Here is a 22,372-nt window from a genome sequence, read left to right as displayed (position 1 = left end):
CTTTGTCGTTTGCAGTACTGTGGCATATTTGCATTAATTATGATTATAAACCTCAAACTATATAAACAATAGGGCCTCAACTAATAAAATAATGCTATCACCAATCTCATGCGATCACCAATTTCAGTATTTCCCCCCAGGTTTGGGGCTTATCAGTGCATAGACAAGACCTGTACATGCACTGATTGAGAAAGGTCCAGTTGGACTGAAACTTTGCATTGGTGGGTGAATAAATGTCCCTGTTTTCCTAGATGTGCTGCCTTGTTTCTTGTATGAAGACCTGTACATCGTAATCCTCTTCTGTCTTCTGCACTTCACTGACTGTCACCCTTAGGCTAACCCACACAATTGTGGAGTCAGACTGTATGGTGGTGTCCAGTGGGGGATTTATTATTACCCACCTCCTGGTCACTTACTTATCTTCCGCTGTGAACACTTGGATGCTGCTAACTGGTTCACTCAGATCTTTGGCCTTTGCTTTACCTTCACGATTGCTGATGTCAGCAGGACTTGGTTTGGTCCTTCTCATCTGTCAGACACTGTAGCTTGTTAGTGTAAGTCACCGGGCTGTACGCAGCACCTCATACTGTTAGCCTGGGGTGAGTTCCCTCGTAGGCGGATAAGTGGAGTTTTATTATGACTACCACAAACCCTCTGCATCAAAATCCTCGTCTTCGGGCAAGTTGCTTGTCTGCAAGGCTGCTTAGAATTATGACACTGCCTTCAGTGTATGACAAGTATGTTGTATTGGCTCAGGCTAAGCCTGCCTCATCTCAGTGATGGAGTTGATAATTTTGATAATTTTTTTAGTTCAAGTTTGTAGGGCACTTGCTGGGCACCCAAACTTTGTCAATTGTTACAATAAATTCTCATTTGGTGGTAACATCAACATCTACATACTCTATAAAAGTTTTTCTAAGTACATACAATAAAAGTAACAAGCCCTTAACCCCTTAACGACTGCCCACCATCTTTTGACCACAGGTGGTGAAGGGCTTAGTCTACAGTGACGTCTTTTGGTATCTCTACAGTACAAATTTTCATTGGAAACGCATGTTGCATATGGATAGACTATTGTTCAAAAGGGTGGACTCTTATTTATTTTTTAACAAATTAGACAACTACATATTATATACTTCTCCATACTCATTTTACTAAAATCTGGAATAAAACTAACAATGTTCAGGTAATTTTCACCTCCTTCCCATCCGAGTCTGTAAAGACTCATCTGTGAGTGCCGTCAACTCGGCCTCCTGTGCAGATTTGCAGGAGGGGAGTGATTTGTAATACCTCCTTTTGAGTGCCTACAACACAGCATTCCCGGTGCGAGATTTGCCATTCTGGAAGTATCTGGAACCATCCACACAAGAAAACGCAAAATCTAGATTACTCATTATGGTCTCATACACATTTTGTAGTCCTCCTAGCTCTAAGTTCATTAATTCATAATAAAATTGTGTGGTGTCACTACTCTGATCATTCTCATCACTACTCCCCAGTTTTGGACCCTGTGGAAGTACTGTACAGGGTTCAAATCTTAACATCCCAGTATATTGAGGTTGGGCACTCTATCTGGGGACAAATGTTTACCCCCCTGTAATATGCAATGGCCTAAAATAAAAAGAGACTTTCTCCTGACAAAATTTGCATCTTATGTTTATATATCTTGCAGCTGCTTGCTGCCAAAAACAACAGGAGACTCAGGGTGTCATCTAGGCAGTCTTACTCTGACTCACAGCATCAACATAATGCAACAACTGGGTTAGTAGAGGTCTGTGCCTACATTTTTCAAGACCCTGTGTCTCACTCTTTATTAACCTCTAAAGAATCATGGGGTGGGTCAGATTTTTCAATATCTGTATTTTAATTAATTTGAATTCTCTTTAAGACACTGCAACGTCAGATCATAACACATGAATTTGCAAATAGGAGAACTTCATACGTAGCACCACAACTGGTGAAAACATCCCTGGCGCTACATTACAGCAGTCCAGCCTGAAGATAAGACAGTTTACATTCCTTCTGACACATAGCTGCCTCCAGTCTCCTGCCTTTCACACAACCCCCCTCCTTCCGACCCATGCGTTGCTGGATGAAATGAAGGCTCGGCTGTATTTATAATAATAATAATCTTTATATAGCACCAAAATATTACGCAGCACAATTTAGATGGAACATGAACAGACAATATCAGACCTTACATATTGGCAAAGTTAATTTACAATTCAAACAAGAGGAGTGAGGACCCTGCTCGCAAGAGCTTACCATTTATGAGGAAATAAGGGAGACACAAAATGTAAAAGTGCTTGTTCAGTACAATGGTCCATCAAGCTTTTATACACATGGGGTGGTACACATAAAGCTGCATGAGCCGGTCATCAGCCGGTATCCGTGTATGACGGACATGAAGTGCAATGAGTGTGAGGGAATCTTATTCTGATGACTAATGTAAAAGGGGGACCATGGAAATTAGTCAGATTAGGGAATGTTATAGGCCTGACTAAAAAGATGTGTTTTCAGGGCACATTTAAAACTGTGGATATTGGGAATTAATCTGATTGTCTGTGGTAGCACATTCCAGAGGACTGGTACAGCACAAGAAAAATCTTAGAGATGGGAGTGGGAAGTTCGGATTATGGAGGATTTTAATCTAAGGTCGTTGGCAAAATTTAGAGCGTGAGTAGGCTGGAGACTGAGGTGAGGAAGGTGATGTAAGGAGGTGCAGCATGGTGGAGAGCTTTGTGGGTGAGAGTAATACGTTTGAATTTAATTCTGAAGGGGATGGGCAACCAGTGCAATGACTGTCACAGGGTAGAGTCATTGGTGTAGCGGTTGGTCAGAAAGATGAGCCTGGCTGCTGAATTAAGGGTAGATTGGAGAGGGGAGAGTTTAATGAGGAGAAGACCGACTAGTAATGTGTTACAGTAGTCAGGATGAGAGTGAATCAGAGCAAAAATGAGTGTTTTGGCTTTTTCCACAGTAAGAAAAGGGTGGATTCTGGAGATGTTTTTGAGTCAAAAATAACCCAGAGACAGCGGGTGTGCTGCTTAGGAGTTATGGTAGTGCCACACACTGAGATGGAAACATCAGGTTTAAGTAGGTTAGTAGATGGCAGGAACACAAGGACCTCAGTTTTAGAAAGGTTCAGTTTCAGATAGACAGAGGACATGATGTTAGAGACAGCGGACAGACAATCACCGGTGTTTTGTATTAGAGCAAGGGTGATGTCATCAGTGGGGGCATATAATTGGGTGTCATCAGCGTAGAGATGGTACTGGAAGCCAAATCTGCTGATGTGTTGTCCAATAGGGGCTGTGTAGAGAGAAAATAGGAGCGGACCTAGGACGGATACCTGAGGAACCCTGATAGCAAGTGGAAGAGGAGAAGAAGTAGAACCAGCAAATGACACACTGAACGAGCGGTCAGAGAGATAGGAGGAAAACCAAGAGAGAGCTATGTCCTTGAGGCCAATAGAGTAGAGCATGTTAAGTAGAATTTGGTGGTCTACAGTGTCAAAGGCTTCAGAGAGATCCAGAAGAATCAGGAGAGAGTATTTACCATCCGATTTAGCTGCCGAGAGATCATTTGAAACTTCAGTAGGGGCAGTTTCTGTGGAGTGTAGAGTGCGGAAACCAGTTTGTAAGGGGACTAGAATGGAGTTAGCTGAGAGAAAGCGAATAGGGCGAGAGTAGACCAAGCATTCCAGGAGTTTGGAGCTGAAGGGCAGATTAGACAATGGTCGGTAGTTGGTCATGCTGGATGGGTCAAGAGTTGTTTTTTTCAGTAATGGGTTTATAATGGCATGTTTAAAAGAGGAGGGAAAAATACCAGAAGAAAGAGAGAGGTTGAATATTTTAGTCAGATGACTAGTGACAGCTGGGGAGAGGCACTGGAGAAGGTGTGAGGGGATAGGGTCACTAGGGCAGGTAGTAGGACAAGAAGATGAGAGGAGCCTAGAGACTTCTTCTGATATTGGGTCAAATGCTGAAAGTGAAGAAGAGGGAGTGCGGGACGGAAGGGGATTGATGATACTAGGGGACTGCGAGATAATATCATATCGGATGTTGTCAATTTTAACTTTAAAATAAGTGGCCAGGTCTCAGCACTGAGATCTGTGATTGGTGCCTTCACTTTAGGACTAAGGAGGGAGTGAAAAGTATCAAAGAGGCATTTTGGTTTATTAGATAGTGTAGGAGGCAGAGAATATTTGATAGTAAAGGTGAGAAGGTTGTGGTCAGAGAGCGGAAGAGGAGTGTTAATAAAGTCAGAAACTGAGCAGAGCCGGAAGAAAACCAGGTCAAGCGAATGCCCGTCTTCATGTGTAGGAGAGTTGTGACAGACCTAGGGAGGAGGTTAAAGATAATAACTCGGAGGCAGATGGGGAGATTGGGTTATCGATGGGGATGTTGAAGTCACCCATGATGAGAGTGGGTGTTTCAGAGGATAGAAATTGTGGAAGCCAGGCAGTAAAATGATCCAGGAATTGGCGGGGTGAGCCCGGGGGGCGGTAGACAAATGCCACTCGGAGGGAAAAAGGGTGAAAGAGTCTGAGGGTGTGGACTTCAAAAGAGGGGAATATGAGTGAGGGTACCGGGAGAATGACCTGAAAAGTGCAGTGTCAGGAAAGAAACATACCTACTCCTCCAGCCTGCCTGTTCTCAGGTCTGGGGGCAGGAGAAAAGTGGAGACCACCATAAGACAGATCAGCAGGGGAAGCAGTGTCAGACAGGTGTAGCCATGTTTCTGTAAGAGCCAGAAGATTGAGAGCGTTAGAAAGGAATAAGGCCGGATTTACACGAGCGTGTGCGTTTTGCACGCGCAAAAAACGCAGCGTTTTGCGCGAGCAAAAGGTACTTAACAGCTCCGTGTGTCAGCCGCATATGATGCGTGGCTGCGTGATTTTCGCGCAGCCGCCATCATTATGACACTCTGTTTGTATGTTTGTAAACAGAAAAGCACGTGGTGCCTTTCTGTTTTCATTCATACTTTTACTGCTGTTGCGCAAATCACGCGCGTCATACGGAAGTGCTTCTGTGTGCTACGAGTGATTTTCATGCACCCATTGACTTCAATGGGTGCGTGATGTGCGAACAACGCACAAATATCGGACATGTCGTGAGTTTTACGCAGCGGACACATGCTGCGTGAAACTCACGGACAGTCTGCACAGCCCCATAGACTAACACAGGTCCGTGCAAGGCGCGTGAAAATCACGCGCGTTGCACAGACGTATATCACGTTCGTCGAAATAAGCCCTAAGTTATGAATAAGGGCTTATTCAGACGAACGTATAATAGGTCCGTGCAACGCACGTGATTTTCACGCGCCTCGCACGAACCTATGTTAGTCTATGGGGCCGTGCAGACTGTCCGTGATTTTCACGCAGCGTGTGTCCGATGCGTAAAACTCACGACATGTCCGATATTTGTGCGTTGATCGCGCATCACGCACCCATTGAAGTCAATGGGTGCGTGAAAATCACGCGCAGCACATGGAAGCACTTCCGTGTGACGCGCGTGATTCGCGCAACAGCAGTAAAAAGTATGATTGAAAACATACAAACATTTACAAACATACAAACAGAGTGTCATAATGACGGCGGCTGCGCGAATATCACGCAGCCACGCATCTTTCGGGGCTGACACACGGAGATGTTAAGTACCTAAGGCCGGATGCACACGAGCGTGTGCGTTTTGCCCACGCAAAAAACGTGGCTTTTTTTGTGCGCAAAAGGCTCTTAACAGCCGGTGTGTCAGCCCCGTATGATGCGTGGCTGCGTGATTTTCGCGCAGCCGCCATCATTATGACACTCCGTTTGGATGTTTGTAAACAGAAAAGCACGTGGTGCTTTTCTGTTTACATTCATAGTTTTACTGCTGTTGCGTGAATCACGCGCATCCCACGGAAGTGCTTCCGTGTGGTGCGCGTGATTTTCACGCACCCATTGACTTCAATGGATGCGTGATGCGCGAATAACGCACAAAGAACGGACATGTCGTGAGTTTTACGCAGCGGACTCACGCTGCGTAAAAATCACGGACAGTCTGAACTGCCCCATAGACTAATATAGGTCCGTGCGAGGCATGTGAAAATCACGCTCGTTGCACGGACATATACCATGTTCGTCTGAATAAGCACCTAAGGTGAGGTTGTTGCACATGGACCAAGAATTACAGAGCACACAGTTAAAAGAGAGAGGAGAAGACATACAAGAAATGTTAAGGAGATTTGCAGGGTTTCTTTGTGTGGCAGGTAAGTGGTTGAGTTTGGCAGAAGAAATGGGAGGACCAGGGTTGGGAGAGATGTCCACTGCAGCTAATAGCAGGAGAATGGAGAGAGGTAGCAGATAGTTCAGTGATTTATGATAGGGATTTTTCTGTTGAGCAGTGGGATGAGATGATTTAATGTGATTCAGGAAAGTGAATAGTGCATGGGAGCTGTACATGGGTGAGGGAAGGAGAGAGGGACTTACGTGGGCTGAATTTTCGAAAGGCCTAAATGGGCAGTAGGATTGTAAACCAACAACAGCTACAACGATGAGTGCGGTAGTGAAAATGTTTTTTGTATTTTGTTTGAAATCAGGTAAAATATTAAATATAATAATTAGTATGCATGCAAGTTTGTTTATTTTGTCAATGCAGCTTACCTGTCTCATGCCCTGTCTATGCCATGTATAACTGCCAGTACACTTTGACAGTATGACACTTAGACAGAGATGACTTCTGCACTCGTGCCACCCCTGCACGAGTCCCTTCCTCTTATGCTACAACTAAATTTATAGTGGAGTAGATGCTCAGATCTAGGCCTAACTCAGCTCGTTCAACTATCAATCAAATAAACTAGACACATGATCATAAAAGTTAATGAGGATCAAACACTTCATCAAAAGTTACAGAGACAACACTTGACCATATAGGGAGACAGGAAAGCAGAGTTATATACCATAAAATAAAACTTTCAGCGTTTTGAAATGCAGGTTCAGCAGAGATATAGTTAACGGCAGGATTGGAATGGATTATGTACCATAAAATAAAAATTTCAGCGTTTTGAAATGCAGGTTTAGCATTAATGTAGTTAATGAAAGGATTGGAATGGATTTTGTACCATAAAATAAAACAATCAGCATTTTGAAATGGAAATGGATTATACACCTGTATGAAGAGAAGAGAGATGGATGTTAGATCTGTGGCATGTATAACTGCCAGGACAATTTGTCAATATGACACTTAGACAGAGATGAATTCTGCATTGGTGCCACCCCTTTAGCGAGACTTTACAAAACTAACTTTAATTATTTAACCCCACACACAAGGCACAGCAAAAAAAACCAGAAGCATTTACACAACCTTGTACTTAAATTTTGTGTTCTAGGGCTTTTATTTTTTACTCACTCTAAAATTACTCATTTGCATCAGTCTGCTTTTGAGGCTCTCTTTTCACACACACTGCACACATGTCACATCACACCCCCGTCATAATCCACATTATTTATCATCATCAATTCCTTGCACGCACCCACCAGGAATCATTTGCTCTGCCACTTTACGCCACATACTCTGCTTTCCCAGTGATCATTTACCATCCCTTGTTCATCTCTCCACAAACTATTTGAACTTTTTCACAGTTTGACAGTTTGTTGTAGCATCCCTGCTTGCCCTGTTTGTCACAATTTCTTTGGCTGTACACCATGAGGTTCTGTTCCCCCTGTCACTCTGCTCTCTGAGTTCTCCATGATCAGGACATAACCACAGAAGTCCTGATGGTACTACTGGTACTACCTACAGGATATCACTGACAAATATCCAACTCCTCTGTCACGATGGACAGTCTGTCGCCACCGGACAGTTGTGTTACAGACGAACAATTGTGCCACCGACGGACACTTGTAGTACAACTCTACCATTCTGACACCGACGGACAGTCGTGCCACTGACGGACACTTGTAGTACCTCAACGAGTCATGCATCCCTGATACTCGACACTCTCAGAACAGTTTGACAACAGGATATCCTTTCCCTTGATCCTTAACGATTTTACATAACAGCCAAATAATAAATTAAATTACCAACACCAGACCTATAACAATACAACACAAATCCAACAGCACAGTTTATTGCAGGTTCATTCTACATAGCCTACATCTTCTTCACCTCCGCACACAGACAGCTGGACGACACTCAACTGCATCACTACCGGACCTCTGAATTTAGGTTTCTTTATCAGAACAAGTTTTTCAACTGTCCCAGATGCAATCCCTGAACAACTTCAAAACTTCCATATGAAAGTTAAAACACCTCTCAACCGTCCGCTCAGTACAAACAAACTGCAGCCTAGGGGGGTAATACCCTCCCTACACTGCCAGCAATATCCTATCATGTCATCCATACCATGAACTCACTCATGCCATTCATACCAATAACTCAAGATAGATTTACACATCTTCAACAATAACTCAAGATAGATATACACATCTGTAATCACTCATCACACAAAAAGTTTTCAACATACCTTTGTATAAGTGTTCTGCGTCCAGAGAGATTGTCACGTCAAGACAGCTAATTCAAGGCTGCAATACATGAGTGAAATGGCTTGTGTAAGAATAAGCTTCTTACTTACCGTCTGGTTTTGCTGTTTCACTGGTGTAATGCCCGACCTCCCAGTGACAGCTATCAGAGCATTAATCTCCCGGGTTTCGGCACCAAAAACTGTTGATGCAATCCTGGCCAAAATATATTAGACTGAAGGTTTTAGATGGGTGTATCAACTGACACCCTCCAGTACACTTCCATAAGTTATATTGATATATATCGGACAGAAGTAAGACACAAAGATACACATGTGCAAACACAAATATCCTTCTCGGGGTTTAATTGCCAAAAACCCTTATTACAATAATATATTTCAAAAGGGGAATAGGCTTGAAGTTAACCAATCACAGGCAAGAAAGGAATTTTATGGGAGCTGACTGTAATCAAAGAACTTTCTCATAAGCACTTATCAATAAAATATAACACTGGATAACAACATTGCAGCTACAAGGTCAGTACATGCATTCTCATAGCAGACTCAGGTAAGGAATGAAAAAACAAAACAAGAATGTTTAACCTTATGTGTGTCCAGACAATCCCAGCATAAATAAAATTTTGCAGAGATACAGATGATTCGTCAAAATACAAAATTAATTATTTAAGATATAAAATGGTTACTCCATGCAAGATGGCATATCCATAAACATATTTACAAAATGGAGTCACATAAACATATTTTACTCAATTTCACAGCCCGCAAATGTTTGTTCAAGATACCATGTGGTATATTGGAAACGTGCTGAGTTTTTGTTTTACTCTCGGTGGCAGCGTATCAATAAATTAATCCCACAAGGAAAAAAATTCTTATCCTTAATTTCTTTGTGCAGGATGGCCTCCTACCAATCCATCCTAAAAACATGGGGAAGCTTTTGTAAAAATAATTTTAAGGATGGGAGTTGAGGTGAGAACCATTCTTGTAAGATGGCTTTACGAGCCGCACTAGAAATGATAAAAAGTAATTTCTTTGCATTAAAAGCACACGGAGCAATATCAGGGTCGAAAAAAAACTAAAATTGCCCAGGCGGGTGATAACGGCACAAAGTTAACTAAATGTGAAAGACCAAAGGTTACTACTCGTTTCCAAAACTGTTGTTAGAAAGGTAAACCCCAGAGACAGTGATAAAGATCAGCGTTCAATGCTGTTAATTTCGGACAGGCTGATAAGGTGAATCAGCCCATGAGGTAGTTTCTTATTGGGGATATGTAATCTCTATGAGTAATTTTAAGCGCCCTATCCCAGTAAGATGCAGATGGAAGAAGCCTCAAGGCTGTATATAGACTTATATATATAGATATCTTTCATGGACAAATTAGGAAAATGCTGTAACCAAGAATGTGCCCCCGTCAGAGTAACGGAATAGTCAATAGGTGATCTCAGGAAGTTATAATACAGCAATATCTTCCCTTGTGTATTTTTGGTTTTACGAAGTAAATTAACTAATGTACAAGATATTGAGCGTGACTAGATGAAATTTGGTGGGTAACTTTCCTCCCATAATTAGGAGTTTGCATTAAGGGGAACAATGCTTGAGAGGAAAAGTGAATTTTCCGTGAGGATTGTCCCTAAATATGTAATATGAGATCGTCCATTTAAAATAGATACTTATATAATAACACATGGCATTGAGGGTTCTAATTAATTTAGTAACGAATGATGTGTAATTGATCTGAGAGTTGGTTGAACCTAATGGACGTGTCTCTTTTCAAACTATGTAACTATGTAAAAGTTATTAGATTAGATAGTAATTGACTATGTATTTTTGTATTTTTCTGTGCTAATTCCAACCAGGGGAAGATTACAATATACTCAGTACAATAGTCCCGGTGAAATCCTGAAAATGAGGTACCTTAAAGAGGCTATGTCGCGAGATTATAAGTGCCCTATCTCCTACATAATCTGATTGGCGCTGTAATGTAGATAACAGTAGTGGTTTTTATTTTGAAAAACTATCATTTTTGAGCAAGTTATGAGCTAGTTTAGATTTATGCTAATGAGTTTCTCAATGGACAACTGGGTGTGTTTTTACTTTTTACCAACTGGGTGTTGTACAGAGGAGTGTATGAGGCTGACCAATCAGTGACTAATCAGTGTCCTACACTTCTCATTGTTCCAGCCCAGCATGATCCACAGCACAGTGTGATTGTGCAGTGAAAGAAGTAAACACACCCAGTTGCTAAAAACACAATACACGCCCAGTTGTAAATAAGAGAAAACACGCCCAGTTGTCCATTAGAAAGGCTCATTTGCATAAATATAAAATTGCTCATAACTTAGCCAAAAATGATCGTTTAAAAAAAAATAAAAATAAATGTTACTGTTATCTACATTGCAGCGCCGATCACATGCAATAGGAGATAGGGATTGATAATCTGGTGACAGAGCCTCTTTAAGACATGGACTTGTATGTGGTGCAAATGCTATGGTCACTCCTAGCTAGTTTTGAAACCAATAGTCATGCGAGCTATGTAGATATAGTATGCTGTGAGCTCCATCTAATTGTGGCTGTACGCAGTTAGAATTTTATCATTTAAGTCAATAGATGGGTGTAGGAAAGCAAAGAGTTTTTCCTACTAAGGCCTCATGCACGCGGCCGTGCCTGTAATCACTGCCTGTGATTGCGGGCACTGCCGGCTGCCGACGGCCACAGACAGCCACCCCCTTTTTCGTCCCCTGCTCCCATACAAAGTATGGGCGCACTGTCTGTAAAAAGCAAAAAATAGGATATGTCCTATCTTTTGCGGTGGCTTTCTACGGCCTGGACACCTTTCCGTAAATATACGGGAAGGTGTCTGTGGTCCATAGAAATGAATGGGTCCGTAATTTCAGACCGCAATTACGGCTCGCAATTACAGACGAATTCTACAGTCGTGTGCATGGGGCCTAAGAGGGTGAAAAGGTGAGCAGTTGCTAATCTTATCAACCTCCTTTGCCTAATCAGACCACTTGTAGATTTTGGTCTACTCACACGTTGTAGGCAAAAATCACTATATGACCGTGTTGTGTAAAAAGACCCTTATGGATTAGGTTTAGTGATTATGCATTAGAGTTAAACTGACCATGTATTAGAGATTTTGGTCGGCCGGAATGAACAATTTATACAATTTTTTGCCAACACTCTACACCTTTTTCGTGACCCGAATGAGCATGACAAACACCGACCAAAGTCAGATATCTGTGGAAAAATTGATCTGCCGTGTTGGATTTTCTCGGCCATTGTTGGGTGCAGTTTTCAGTCTTGTAAAGTCCTTCATGACGAATGACAGATCTGCCATGAATAGAAGCCCAGACCACAGATCAAGGCAGATATTGTTGTTGATTTTTCGTTTTCATTTATGGCTGTGATCTAGAATGACATCCTTCACAGACCAACCATGAACGTCAAGTCATTGAGAAAACGGCCGTGTAAATCCCTAATGTATGGCCAGCTTCAGAGTTCATGTAGGGAATTGGAAATTTGATGTATAATCTTTGTACATGTACAAATAAAACCTTATCCCTATACCCATAAAGTTTATGAAACTAGACACTTGGCACATTGAGTATTTTGACAAACATGTTTTTGTGCTTATCACATAAAAAAAAACATTCCATTCCATGCGTTGTGTGACTAAAATTCTGATCCAAGCAGAGTCTGAGACAAACAATAGCTCCTAAAAATAAAAGTTCATGCATGCCACTTATGACAATAAAATGTCCCCTTACATGTCCCAGCTACCAGAGGTCCAAAATTTCTAGAAACCCCAGCAGCGAAGGTGGTAATATTAGCTGTCATCTTATTTTCAGTTTTTGTTTTTTTCTTTTAGATGAGTTGGTGTACCAAGCAGCAAGTCCTGATGAAGAAGCATTAGTAACAACGGCAAGAAATTTTGGCTATGTTTTTTTGTCGCGTACACAAGATAGCATCACTATAAATGAGCTTGGAGAAGAGAAAACCTATAAAGTCCTAGCTATTCTTGACTTCAATAGTGTTCGTAAGAGGATGTCTATATTGGGTGAGTTGTTCTGATCTTTGTCACTCGGGATTGCTTTGAAGCCCTACAATTATTTCTGTATGTGTATCATTTTAACTATTTTATTAGTCAGGGACCCAGAAGGAAAGATTAAGCTTTACACTAAAGGAGCAGATGATGTTATTCTAAAACGTCTTCACCCAGATTGCACTAATGTGGAGGTAACTGAAAAATCATTGGAGGTAAGTATTGAATTAATACAAATATTATTCAGTTTATTCTACTGCCTGCATACTTTGATATTGCACCACATTTTTGTATAAAGTATATGTGATAATAAACATCAATGGAAAAAATTGTAATTGACGGGTCTGTAAATAAAAGTGGTATTCCACCAATGTGTTTAAAATAGTATGGTTTTTACCTAATAGTATCCAGGATAGTATCCAATTGTTGGAGAAACCAGTCTCTTATTCAATTTTGAAAATAGAAAAACCATGAGAGCTGTCCATGTCCACAGCAAATGTGCAGTGAATCCGCTGCAAAATCTTCATGCAAATGCAAATTTACAGCGGATTCGCCAATACTTAACATAATTGGAACTTCAAATCCACTGCAGGCCCCCAATTTCGCAGCAGATTCATTTGCTACGTGTGAATAGACTTTAATTTTTTCAATTTATTGTACATTTCAGGCTGTACATCTATAGACTATCTACTAGTACTTTGCGAGGCGTGCAGTCAGTTAAGGTTTTAAAGAATAATATTAGTTATCTGGGACAGAAAAGCAGTATGATGACATGGGAATGCCATGTTAGAGTCCAGCTGACATATCAATCTGCTCCCTTTACGCTGCTTTTAGTCCAGTAATATGTCTTGAATTTTGTCAATCTAGATGTTTGCCGAGGAGACCTTAAGAACTTTGTGTTTGGCTTTTAAAGAAGTGGATTTTTCGGTATACACAGAGTGGAGTAAAAAATACCACCAGGCGAGTTTTTCGCTACAGAATCGGCAGAAGTGTCTAGAACTGGTTTATGATGAAATGGAAAATGACTTGCAGGTAATAATAGAAAACAAATCTTTTATTCCTACATATATTAACATTTCAATACAAATCAGTAATAATAATGTTTATATAACATTATAAAAAAGGTTTCTATAGTTTATTCATTAATAAAAAGTATTGAATATACTGTAATTGGATGCGTGATGTCATATAGTTTGATATTTTCTTACAAGATGGCAGAAACATCTTGACACTAAAGTTTTGTTAATACAGCCAGTTTAGCAATTGTGACCATGCTGTATAAGTGCTAAAAAAAAGGAGGTCCGATGGATGCATTTTATTTTTCTTGGCATACACCAAATCATTGTAATCTTGTGTATAAATATGGTTCTGATGCTTTGACAGTTTAGTAATAGCTGCGTAAGAGTAATGGGCAAACAAAGTAGTGGGCATGAACAAAATAATGCTGCTTTTACATTACAATGCTCCTTTCATCTAGGGCAGTTGCTAAGGCCACTGGTGCACCGCTGATTCATCAGTGCAGGTCTGAGGACCACACTGATGTAAGTTGTGGAGGCTTGTTTGGAGGGAATGAACTGATTGCTCCGCCTCTCCTTAACCCCTTCCCGACATACGCCGTATATATACGGCGCTGTCGGGAGGTGGTTCCCGCAAAGCGCCGTATATATACGGCGCAGTGATGGTGCGGGCCAGGGGCGTAACTAGGAAAGACTGGGCCCCATAGCAAACTTTTGACTGGGGCCCCCCCTCCCCTGGGTGTCACACAACCCCCCCCCCCTTGTAGATAGTGCCTTTTTTACAGCCCCCCTGTAGATAACGCCATACAGCCCCCCCTCTGTAGATAGCGCCATACATCCCCCTGTAGAGAACGCCATACAGCCCCCTGTAGTTAACGCCATACAGCCCCCCTGCAGAGAACGCCATACAGCCCCCCCTGTAGAGAACGCCATACAGCCCCCCCCTGTAGAGAACGCCGTACAGCCCCCCCCCTGTAGAGAACGCCATACAGCCCCCCCCTGTAGGGAACGCCATACAGCGGCCCCCTGTAGGGAACGCCATATAACTCCCCCCCTGTAGGGAACGCCATATAACTCCCCCCCTGTAGGGAACACCATACAACCACCCCCCCTGTAGGGAACGCCATACAGCCCCCCCTGTAGAGAACGCCATACAGCCCCCCCCTCTAGGGAACGCCATACAGCTCCCCCCTGTAGGGAATGCCATACAGCGCCCCCCTGTAGGGAACGCCATGCAGCGCCCCCCCCCAATGCGACCTATAGTGTGTCCTACAAATAACATGCATCCCCTCTCCACAGGATAGGGGATACATGTGTGATCGCTGGCAGCGATAGGGAGAACGCGGGACTGAAAGTCCCCTGAACTTCTCCATGACAAACCTCTGACTTCCGGCGTCTGCGCAGCTCAATAAAAATGAAAGGAGCGCTGGTCACGCATGCGCAGAAGCACGACCGGCGCTCCATTCATTTCTACGGAGCTGCCAACACAGACCCCGGAAGTCCGAGGTTTGTGATGGAGAACTTCAGGGGACTTTCAGTCCCCCGTTTTCCCTATCAATGCCAGCGATCACACATGTATCCCCTATCCTGTGGAGATCCTGTGGAGAGGGGATACATGTCTTTTGCTCTATTTTCGCCTTCAGGACCAGACACCGTTTAGCCATTTTTAGCACGTGTTAGTTAAATGGCTATAACTTTTTTATTTGTTGGGCTAACTACGTGATTTTTGCGAAGTTTTTTCCGTAGACAATGCAGGTTTCATTTTTTATCATTTTTATACACACCTTTTTGCTATTTTAGAATTTTTATTCATAAAGTTTGAAAATAATAGTAAAAAAATAAGCTTTTTTAAGTTTTAGCTATTTTTTTTGGGTAATAACATAGTTTTACCCTAAAATAGACCTTTTATTTGTGATTGTCATTGTCTACCGTAAATGTTAATATATTACATGTCTATATTAGGGTAATTGGGTCAGCGCTAGCGTTACAACAATGATTGGCGGGGGGAACTGTTTTTTTGGGGTGGGTATTTTATGTGTATTTATTATTATTATTTTTTTTTGCACTATACTTTATTTATTTTTTATTACTATGCTCTGTCCCCCAAAGGCCAAAAAAGACCTTTGGGGAAAATTTTATATATATTTTTTCTTTCTTTTACACCATGTTTTTCCCCTGTAACTGGAGCTGCACAGCAGCCCCAGTTACAGGGGAAATCAGCCCTCTCATAGTGACAATTATCACTAATAGGGCTGTGCTGGGTCTAGTAAGACCCAGCAGCAGCCTGCCACTAACGGCACCCGGCGATCATGTGACCAGTCACATGACCACCGGGAGGAATAGAGACAGCGCCGCTGCTGCTGTCTCTATTCCTGTACACAGCGCGCATTCAGCGCTGTGTACAAGTGATCAGAGAAGACAGAAGCAGCGAAAGCTGCTCCTATCCTCTCCTCAGGGTCCCCGGCAGTCACTGACAGCCGGAGACCCGACATTCAGCTGCCCGATCGCGCGGGCAGCAAGTTAAAACCCGAGCCGTAGAAAGTCTATGGCTCGGGTTTTAAGGACCCTGACCGCTGGCCGTAAAAATACAGCCAGCGGTCGGGAACCAGTTAATGGCAGAGCGGGGAGATACCTCCCTGCTCTGCCGTAGTGTTCAGTGGCGTCCCGCTGTAGCAGCCATAGCGGCTGCTAGCGGAGCCTCCGGCCATGGTGGGGGCCCGTGCCGGCAGGCGACACGGGCCCCCTCATGCCGCGGGCCCCGTAGCAGCCGCTACTGCTGCTACGGCGGTAGTTACGCCACTGGTGCGGGCTCAGAAGCAGAGCCGGCACTATCACTGCGGGGGGACAGCTGTATTATACAACTGGCACCCTCCTGTAACTGCCAGGACCGGAGCTATTCTCCGATCCGGCAGATTAACCCCTCAGATGCTGCGCTCAATAGAGCGCAGCATCTGATAGGTTTTCACCCGATCGGCAACCCAGTGATGCAATCGCTGGGTTGCTGTGGCAATCGGACGCCAGAAAATGGCGTCCGAGTCTGCCTTGTACGGGAGCCGATGAGGACCCGCCTGCGGCGAGTCCTCATAGGCTTGCTGTCAGTGAATAACTGACAGCGCTAATACACTGCACTACGTATGTAGTGCAGTGTATTAGAGTAGCGATCGGGGCATCAGGCCCTCATGTCCCCTAGTGGGACAAGTAAAAAAAGTAAAAAAAAGTAAATAAAAATGTGGTAAAACAATAAAAACACACACATTTCAAATAAAAATAAAGCTAAACTGACTTTTTTCCCATAGTAAGTATTTTATTATGGGAAAAACCGTAAAAATAAAAAAAACTATACATAATTGGTATCGCCGCGTCCGTAACGACCCAAACTACAAAACTATTATGTAATTTATCCCGCACGGTGAACGCCGTAAAAAAAAAACATGAAAAACAACGCCAGAATCTTTGTTTTTAGGTCACATCTCCTTCCAAAAAATGCTATAAAAAGTGATCAAAAAGTCACATTTACTCCAAAATAGTACTAATAAAAAACGCCAATCCGTGCCGCAAAAAATAATCCCTGACACCGCTTTGTGCACGCAAAAATAATAAAGTTATGGGTCTTAGAATGGCGACACAGAAAACAAATGATTTTATAAAAAAAGTGATTTTATTGTGCAAAAGCCGCAATACATAAAAAAAACTATATAAATTTGGTATCGCCGTAATCGTATCGACCCGCAGAATAAAGCTAACATGTAATCTAGGGCGCACTGTGGATGCAGAGAAAAAAAAACAATAAAAAACTATTCCAGAATTGCTTGTTTTTGGTAATTTCCTTTACCAAAAAATGAAATAAAAAGTGATCAAAAAGTCGTATGTGTTCTAAAATGGTACCAATAAAATCTACAGCCCGTCTCGCAAAAAACAAGCCCGCGCACCGCTCAATCAACTGAAAAATAAAAAAGTTACGGCACTAGTAATGCGGTGATGAAAAAACATCTCAATGCGCAGGCCGGAGGGGAACATTCCTTCAGTTTCAGGGCCCTAGTATTTAGGAACTAGGAAAGGGCAGGGACATAGCACATCCACTGGAAGCGAGGGTGCCCGTATTATACCAGCGCAAAACTTTCCCAGTAATATTTCCCAAACTACGAAGGAGAAAAAGTCCCCAAAAGGTGCAGAGCGTTACAAAGGAGGGATAAGAAAGAAAACCGTTTATCAGTGTGACGCCGGCCTGCGCATAACGGATCGCTTCACAGCGTAACACACATCTATGGATAATTGTATTATTTACCCCATGATTATACCCTCCTATTATGCCCTGATATACTCCGCACAGATTACATATGCCACCACATTATAAGCTGAAATACCAGCAAAACCCCAAACAGAACTATTACCAAGCAAAATCCATGCTCAAAATGGCGGTCTTTCCCTTCTTAGCCCTACAGTGTGCCCAAACAGCAATTTATGGCCACAAGTAAGGCATTACCATGCCCGGGAGAACCCGCTTAACAATTTATGGGGTAAGATTCTCTAGGGGCACAACATCTTGTGCGGTGAATGGGCAGATCAGTGGAGAAATTGCAATTTTCACTTTGCACCATCCACTGCGTATTCATTTCTGAAAAACACCTGTGGAGTATAAATTGTCACTACATCCCTTGATAAATGCCTTTAGGGGTGTCGTTTCTAAAACGGGGTCACTTTTGTTTGGTACATCAGGGGTTTTGCAAATGCAACATGGCATCCGCAACCCATTCCAGCAAAATCTACGCTCCAAAAGATAAATACCGCTCCTTTTCTTCTGAATGCTCCCATATATGTAAACAGTCGATTATAACCACATATGGGGTGTTACCGTACTCGGGAGAAATTACTTTACAAATGTTGGGGTGCTTTTTCTTCTCTATTCCTTGTAAAAATGAAAAATGTGTATCTAAAACTACATCTTGTTGGAAAAAAAAAATATTTTTCATTTTCATGGCTTAATTCTAATTAATTCAGCAAAAAACCTTTGGGATCAAAATTTTCACTATACCCCTAGATGATTCCTCAGGGGGTGCAGTTTCCCAAATGGTGTCACTTTTGGGGTGTTTCCACTGTACTAGTACTACAGGGGCTCAGCAAATATGACATGACACCCAGAAACCATTCCAAAATCCAAATGGTGCTCCTTCCATTCTGAGCCCTACCGTGTGTCCAAACAGATGTTTGTGACCACATGTGGGGTATTATTTTACTCGGGAGAAGTTGCTTTACAAATGTTGTGGTGCTTTTTCTCCTTCAGTCCTTGAGGAAATGAAAAAAAAATACCTAAACCTACATTTTCTTTGAAAAAATGTAGATTTTCATTTTTACGGCCTAGTTACAATAAGTTCTGTAAAAAACCTGTTGGGTAAAACTGCTCACTCTACCCCTAGATAATTCCCTCATGGGGTGTAGTTTCCAAAATGGGGTCACTTGTTGGGGGTTTCCACTGTTTTGTCCCCTCAGGAGCTTTGCAAATGTGACATGGCCTCCGCAAACCATTCCTGCTAAATTTGAGTTCCAAAAGCCAAATGGCGCACTTTCCCTTCTCAGCCTCGCTGTGTGTCCAAACAGCCGTTTATTACCACATGAGGGGTATTGTTTTACTCGGGAGAAATTTCTTTACAAATTTTATGGTGCTTTTTCTCCTTTAGTCCTTGTGGAAATGAAAAAAAATTAGCTAAACCTACATTTTATTTGAAAAAATTTAGATTTTCATTTTCACAGCCTACTTGCAAAAATTTCTGCAAAAAACCTGTGGGGTCAAAATGCTCACTATACCCTAGATAATTTCCTCAAAGGGTATAGTTTCCAAAATGGGGTCACTTGTTGGGGGTTTCCACTGTTTTGTCACCTCTGGGGCTTTGCAAATGCGACATGGCCTCCGCAAACCATTCCTGCTAAATTTGAGCTCCAAGAGCCAAATGGCGCTCTTTCCCTTCTAAGCCCTGCCGTGTGTCCAAACAACTGTTTATTACCATATGTGGGGTATTGTTTTACTCGGGAGAAATTGCTCTACAAATGTTGTGGTGCTTTTTCTACTTTAGTTCTCTTGGAAATGAAAAAAAATTAGCTAAACCTACATTTTATTTGAAAAAATGTAAATTATCATTTTCATGACCTAGTTCCAAAAATTTTTGCAAAAAAACTGGCCGGTCAAAATGCTTGCTACACCCCTAGATAAATTCTTCGAGGGGTGTAGTTTCCCAAATGGGGTCACTTTTGGGGGGTTTCCACTGTTTTAGTTCCACTAGACCTGTTCAAAGCTGACATGGTGCCTAAAATATATTCTAATAAAAAGGAGGCCCAAAATCCACTAGGTGCTCCTTTGCTTCTGAGGCCGGTGCTTCAGTCCATTACCACACTAGGGCCACATGTGGGATATTTCCTAAAACTGCAGAACCTGGGCAATAAATATTGAGTTGCATTTCTTGGGTAAAACCTTCTGTGGTACAAAAAAAATGGATTCAAAATGAATTTCTGGAAAAAAATAATGAACTTTGTAAATTTCACCTCTACTTTGCCTTAATTCCTGCGCAATGTCTAAAGGGTTAAGAAACTTTCTAAATGCTGTTTTGAATACTTTGAGGGGTGCAGTTTTTAAAATGGGGTGACTTATTGGCGGTTTCTAATATCTAAGGTCCTCAAAGCCACTTCACAACTGAACTGGCCCCTGTAAAAATAGCATTTTGAAATTTTCTTGAAAATGTGAGAAATTGCTGCTAAAGTTCTAAGCCTTGTAACGTCCTAGAAAAATAAAAGGATGTTCAAAAAACGATGCCAATCTAAAGTAGACATATGGGGGATGTTAGTTAGCAACATTTTTGTGTGGTATAACTGCCTGTCTTACAAGCAGATGCATTTAAATTGAGAAAAATGTTAATTTTTGCAATTTTTCGCTAAATTTTGGTGTTTTTCACAATAAATACTGAATGTATCGGGCAAATTTTGCCAGTAACATAAAGTCCAATGTGTCACGAGAAAACAATCTCAGAATCGCTTGGATAGGTAAAAGCATTCCGGAGTTATTACCACATAAATTGAAACATGTCAGATTTGAAAAATGAGGCTCTGTCAGGAAGGTCAAAAGTGGCCAAAGAGGGAAGGGGTTAAGATCCCTAGACTCAGCAGTAGGCCCCATGCACACGACAGTATTTTTGTCCACCCATAAATACTGCCGTAAATACGGGTCCTTGGTCACACGTATTCGACCTGTATTGCACCAGTATTTACGGACCCGTGCCCGTAAATACGGGCCCGGTGTCACCCGTATTCCACACGTATTTACGGGCACGTTTTCACTGCAAAATTACACTGCAGTAATCGGCAGCCCTTCTCTCTATCAGTGCAGGATAGAGAGAAGGGACAGCCCTTTATGCAGAAAAAGTAAAAGAAATTCATACTTACCCGGCCGTTGTCTTGGTGACACGTCCCTCTCTTGACATCCAGTCCGACCTCCCTGGATGATGCAGCAGTCCATGTGCCTGTAGCATGTGATTGGTCTGTGATTGGCTGCAGCGGTCACATGGGCTGAAACGTCATCCCAGGAGGCAGGACTGGAGGAAGAAGCAGGGAGTTCTAGGTAAGTATGAACATCTTTTTTTTTTTTTTACAGGTTGCTCTATATTGTGATTGGAAGTCACTGTCCAGGGAGCTCAAACAGTTACTGCCGATCATTTAACTCTTTCAGCACCCTGGACAGTGAATATTTACTGACGTCGCCTAGCAACACTCCCGTAATTACGGGTGCACACACGTAGTCACCCGTAATTACGGGAGCCCCATAGACTTCTATGGGCCTGCCCGTGCCGTAATTACGGCCTGAAATAGGACATGTTCTATATTTTTCAACGGCACGGGCACCTTTCCGTAAGCATACGGGGAGGTACCCGTGGCCAATAGAGGTCCATGGGCCCGTAAAAACGTGCCGTAATTACGGCCCGTAATTACGGGCGTTTTTACGTTCGTGTGCATGGGGCCTTAGGGTGTCGGTGATAGCGTATTTTATGTGTGTTTGCTTTATCCCTCTCAGTTACCAGTTTTGTGTTTTTCCAGCTCTGCCTTGAGTTTCCTCAGTCCTTGTTTTTCACTTCAGTGTTTGGTCTTGTTTAGTTCAGTTTTATCCTGTTTAACCCCTTCCCGACATTTGTCGTATGGATACGTCATGGAAAGTCAGTAGTTTCCGTATTTTGCCGTATACATAAGCTGAGTCAGTGTCATCAACCCCTGGTGTCAGCTGGTGTACACCCTGGGGTAATGGCGGGGACCGAAGTTAGCTTCAATCACCCGCCATTAACCCCTTAAATGCAGGGGTCAATGCGATCGCTGCCTTTAAGGGGTTTGCAGCTCATCGGCACCCCAGCAACTAAAATGCTGGGGTGCCGGTGGCTGCAATGGTGACTGGAGGCCTAATACTGGTGTCCTGGTCTGCCTAGTATGGAAGCCATTCAGGCCCCGCCCAAAGGCGGGGCCTAGAAGGCTTCCTTAGCCGCCAGCAAGATGGCTCCGGCTCAGCTGGTATATACCCTGGGGTAATGGCGGGGACCGAAGTTAGCTTCGATCCCCGCCATTAACCCCTTAAGCAGCGGTCAAAAGCGATCGCTGCATTTAAGGTGTTTGCAACTTATCGGCACCCCGGCAATGAAATTGCCAGAGTGTCGGTGGCTGCAATCGCGACCGAAGTCCTAATAGTGGCCTCACAGTCTGCCTAGTACGGAAAACTCCCAGCCCCCCTGCCGTCGTCATCAGCGGTGGATGTCAGCTGTATGT

General features: G+C 42.7%; 1 protein-coding gene across 1 annotated transcript in view; it reads left to right on the top strand.

The window, feature by feature from the left end:
* Positions 1-22,372, top strand: part of ATP8B3 (ATPase phospholipid transporting 8B3) — a 761,685-nt gene that overhangs the window by 431,587 nt on the left and 307,726 nt on the right. The window contains exons 15-17 of the mRNA XM_075852305.1: positions 12,393-12,581; positions 12,669-12,781; positions 13,434-13,598. Coding sequence (XP_075708420.1) covers positions 12,393-12,581; positions 12,669-12,781; positions 13,434-13,598 — 467 coding nt within the window. The remainder of the gene's footprint in view (positions 1-12,392; positions 12,582-12,668; positions 12,782-13,433; positions 13,599-22,372) is intronic.

This window comes from Rhinoderma darwinii, chromosome 1, assembly GCF_050947455.1.
Source record: "Rhinoderma darwinii isolate aRhiDar2 chromosome 1, aRhiDar2.hap1, whole genome shotgun sequence".
Taxonomy (NCBI): domain Eukaryota; kingdom Metazoa; phylum Chordata; class Amphibia; order Anura; family Rhinodermatidae; genus Rhinoderma; species Rhinoderma darwinii.
This window is presented reverse-complemented; position numbering and strand designations above follow the sequence as displayed.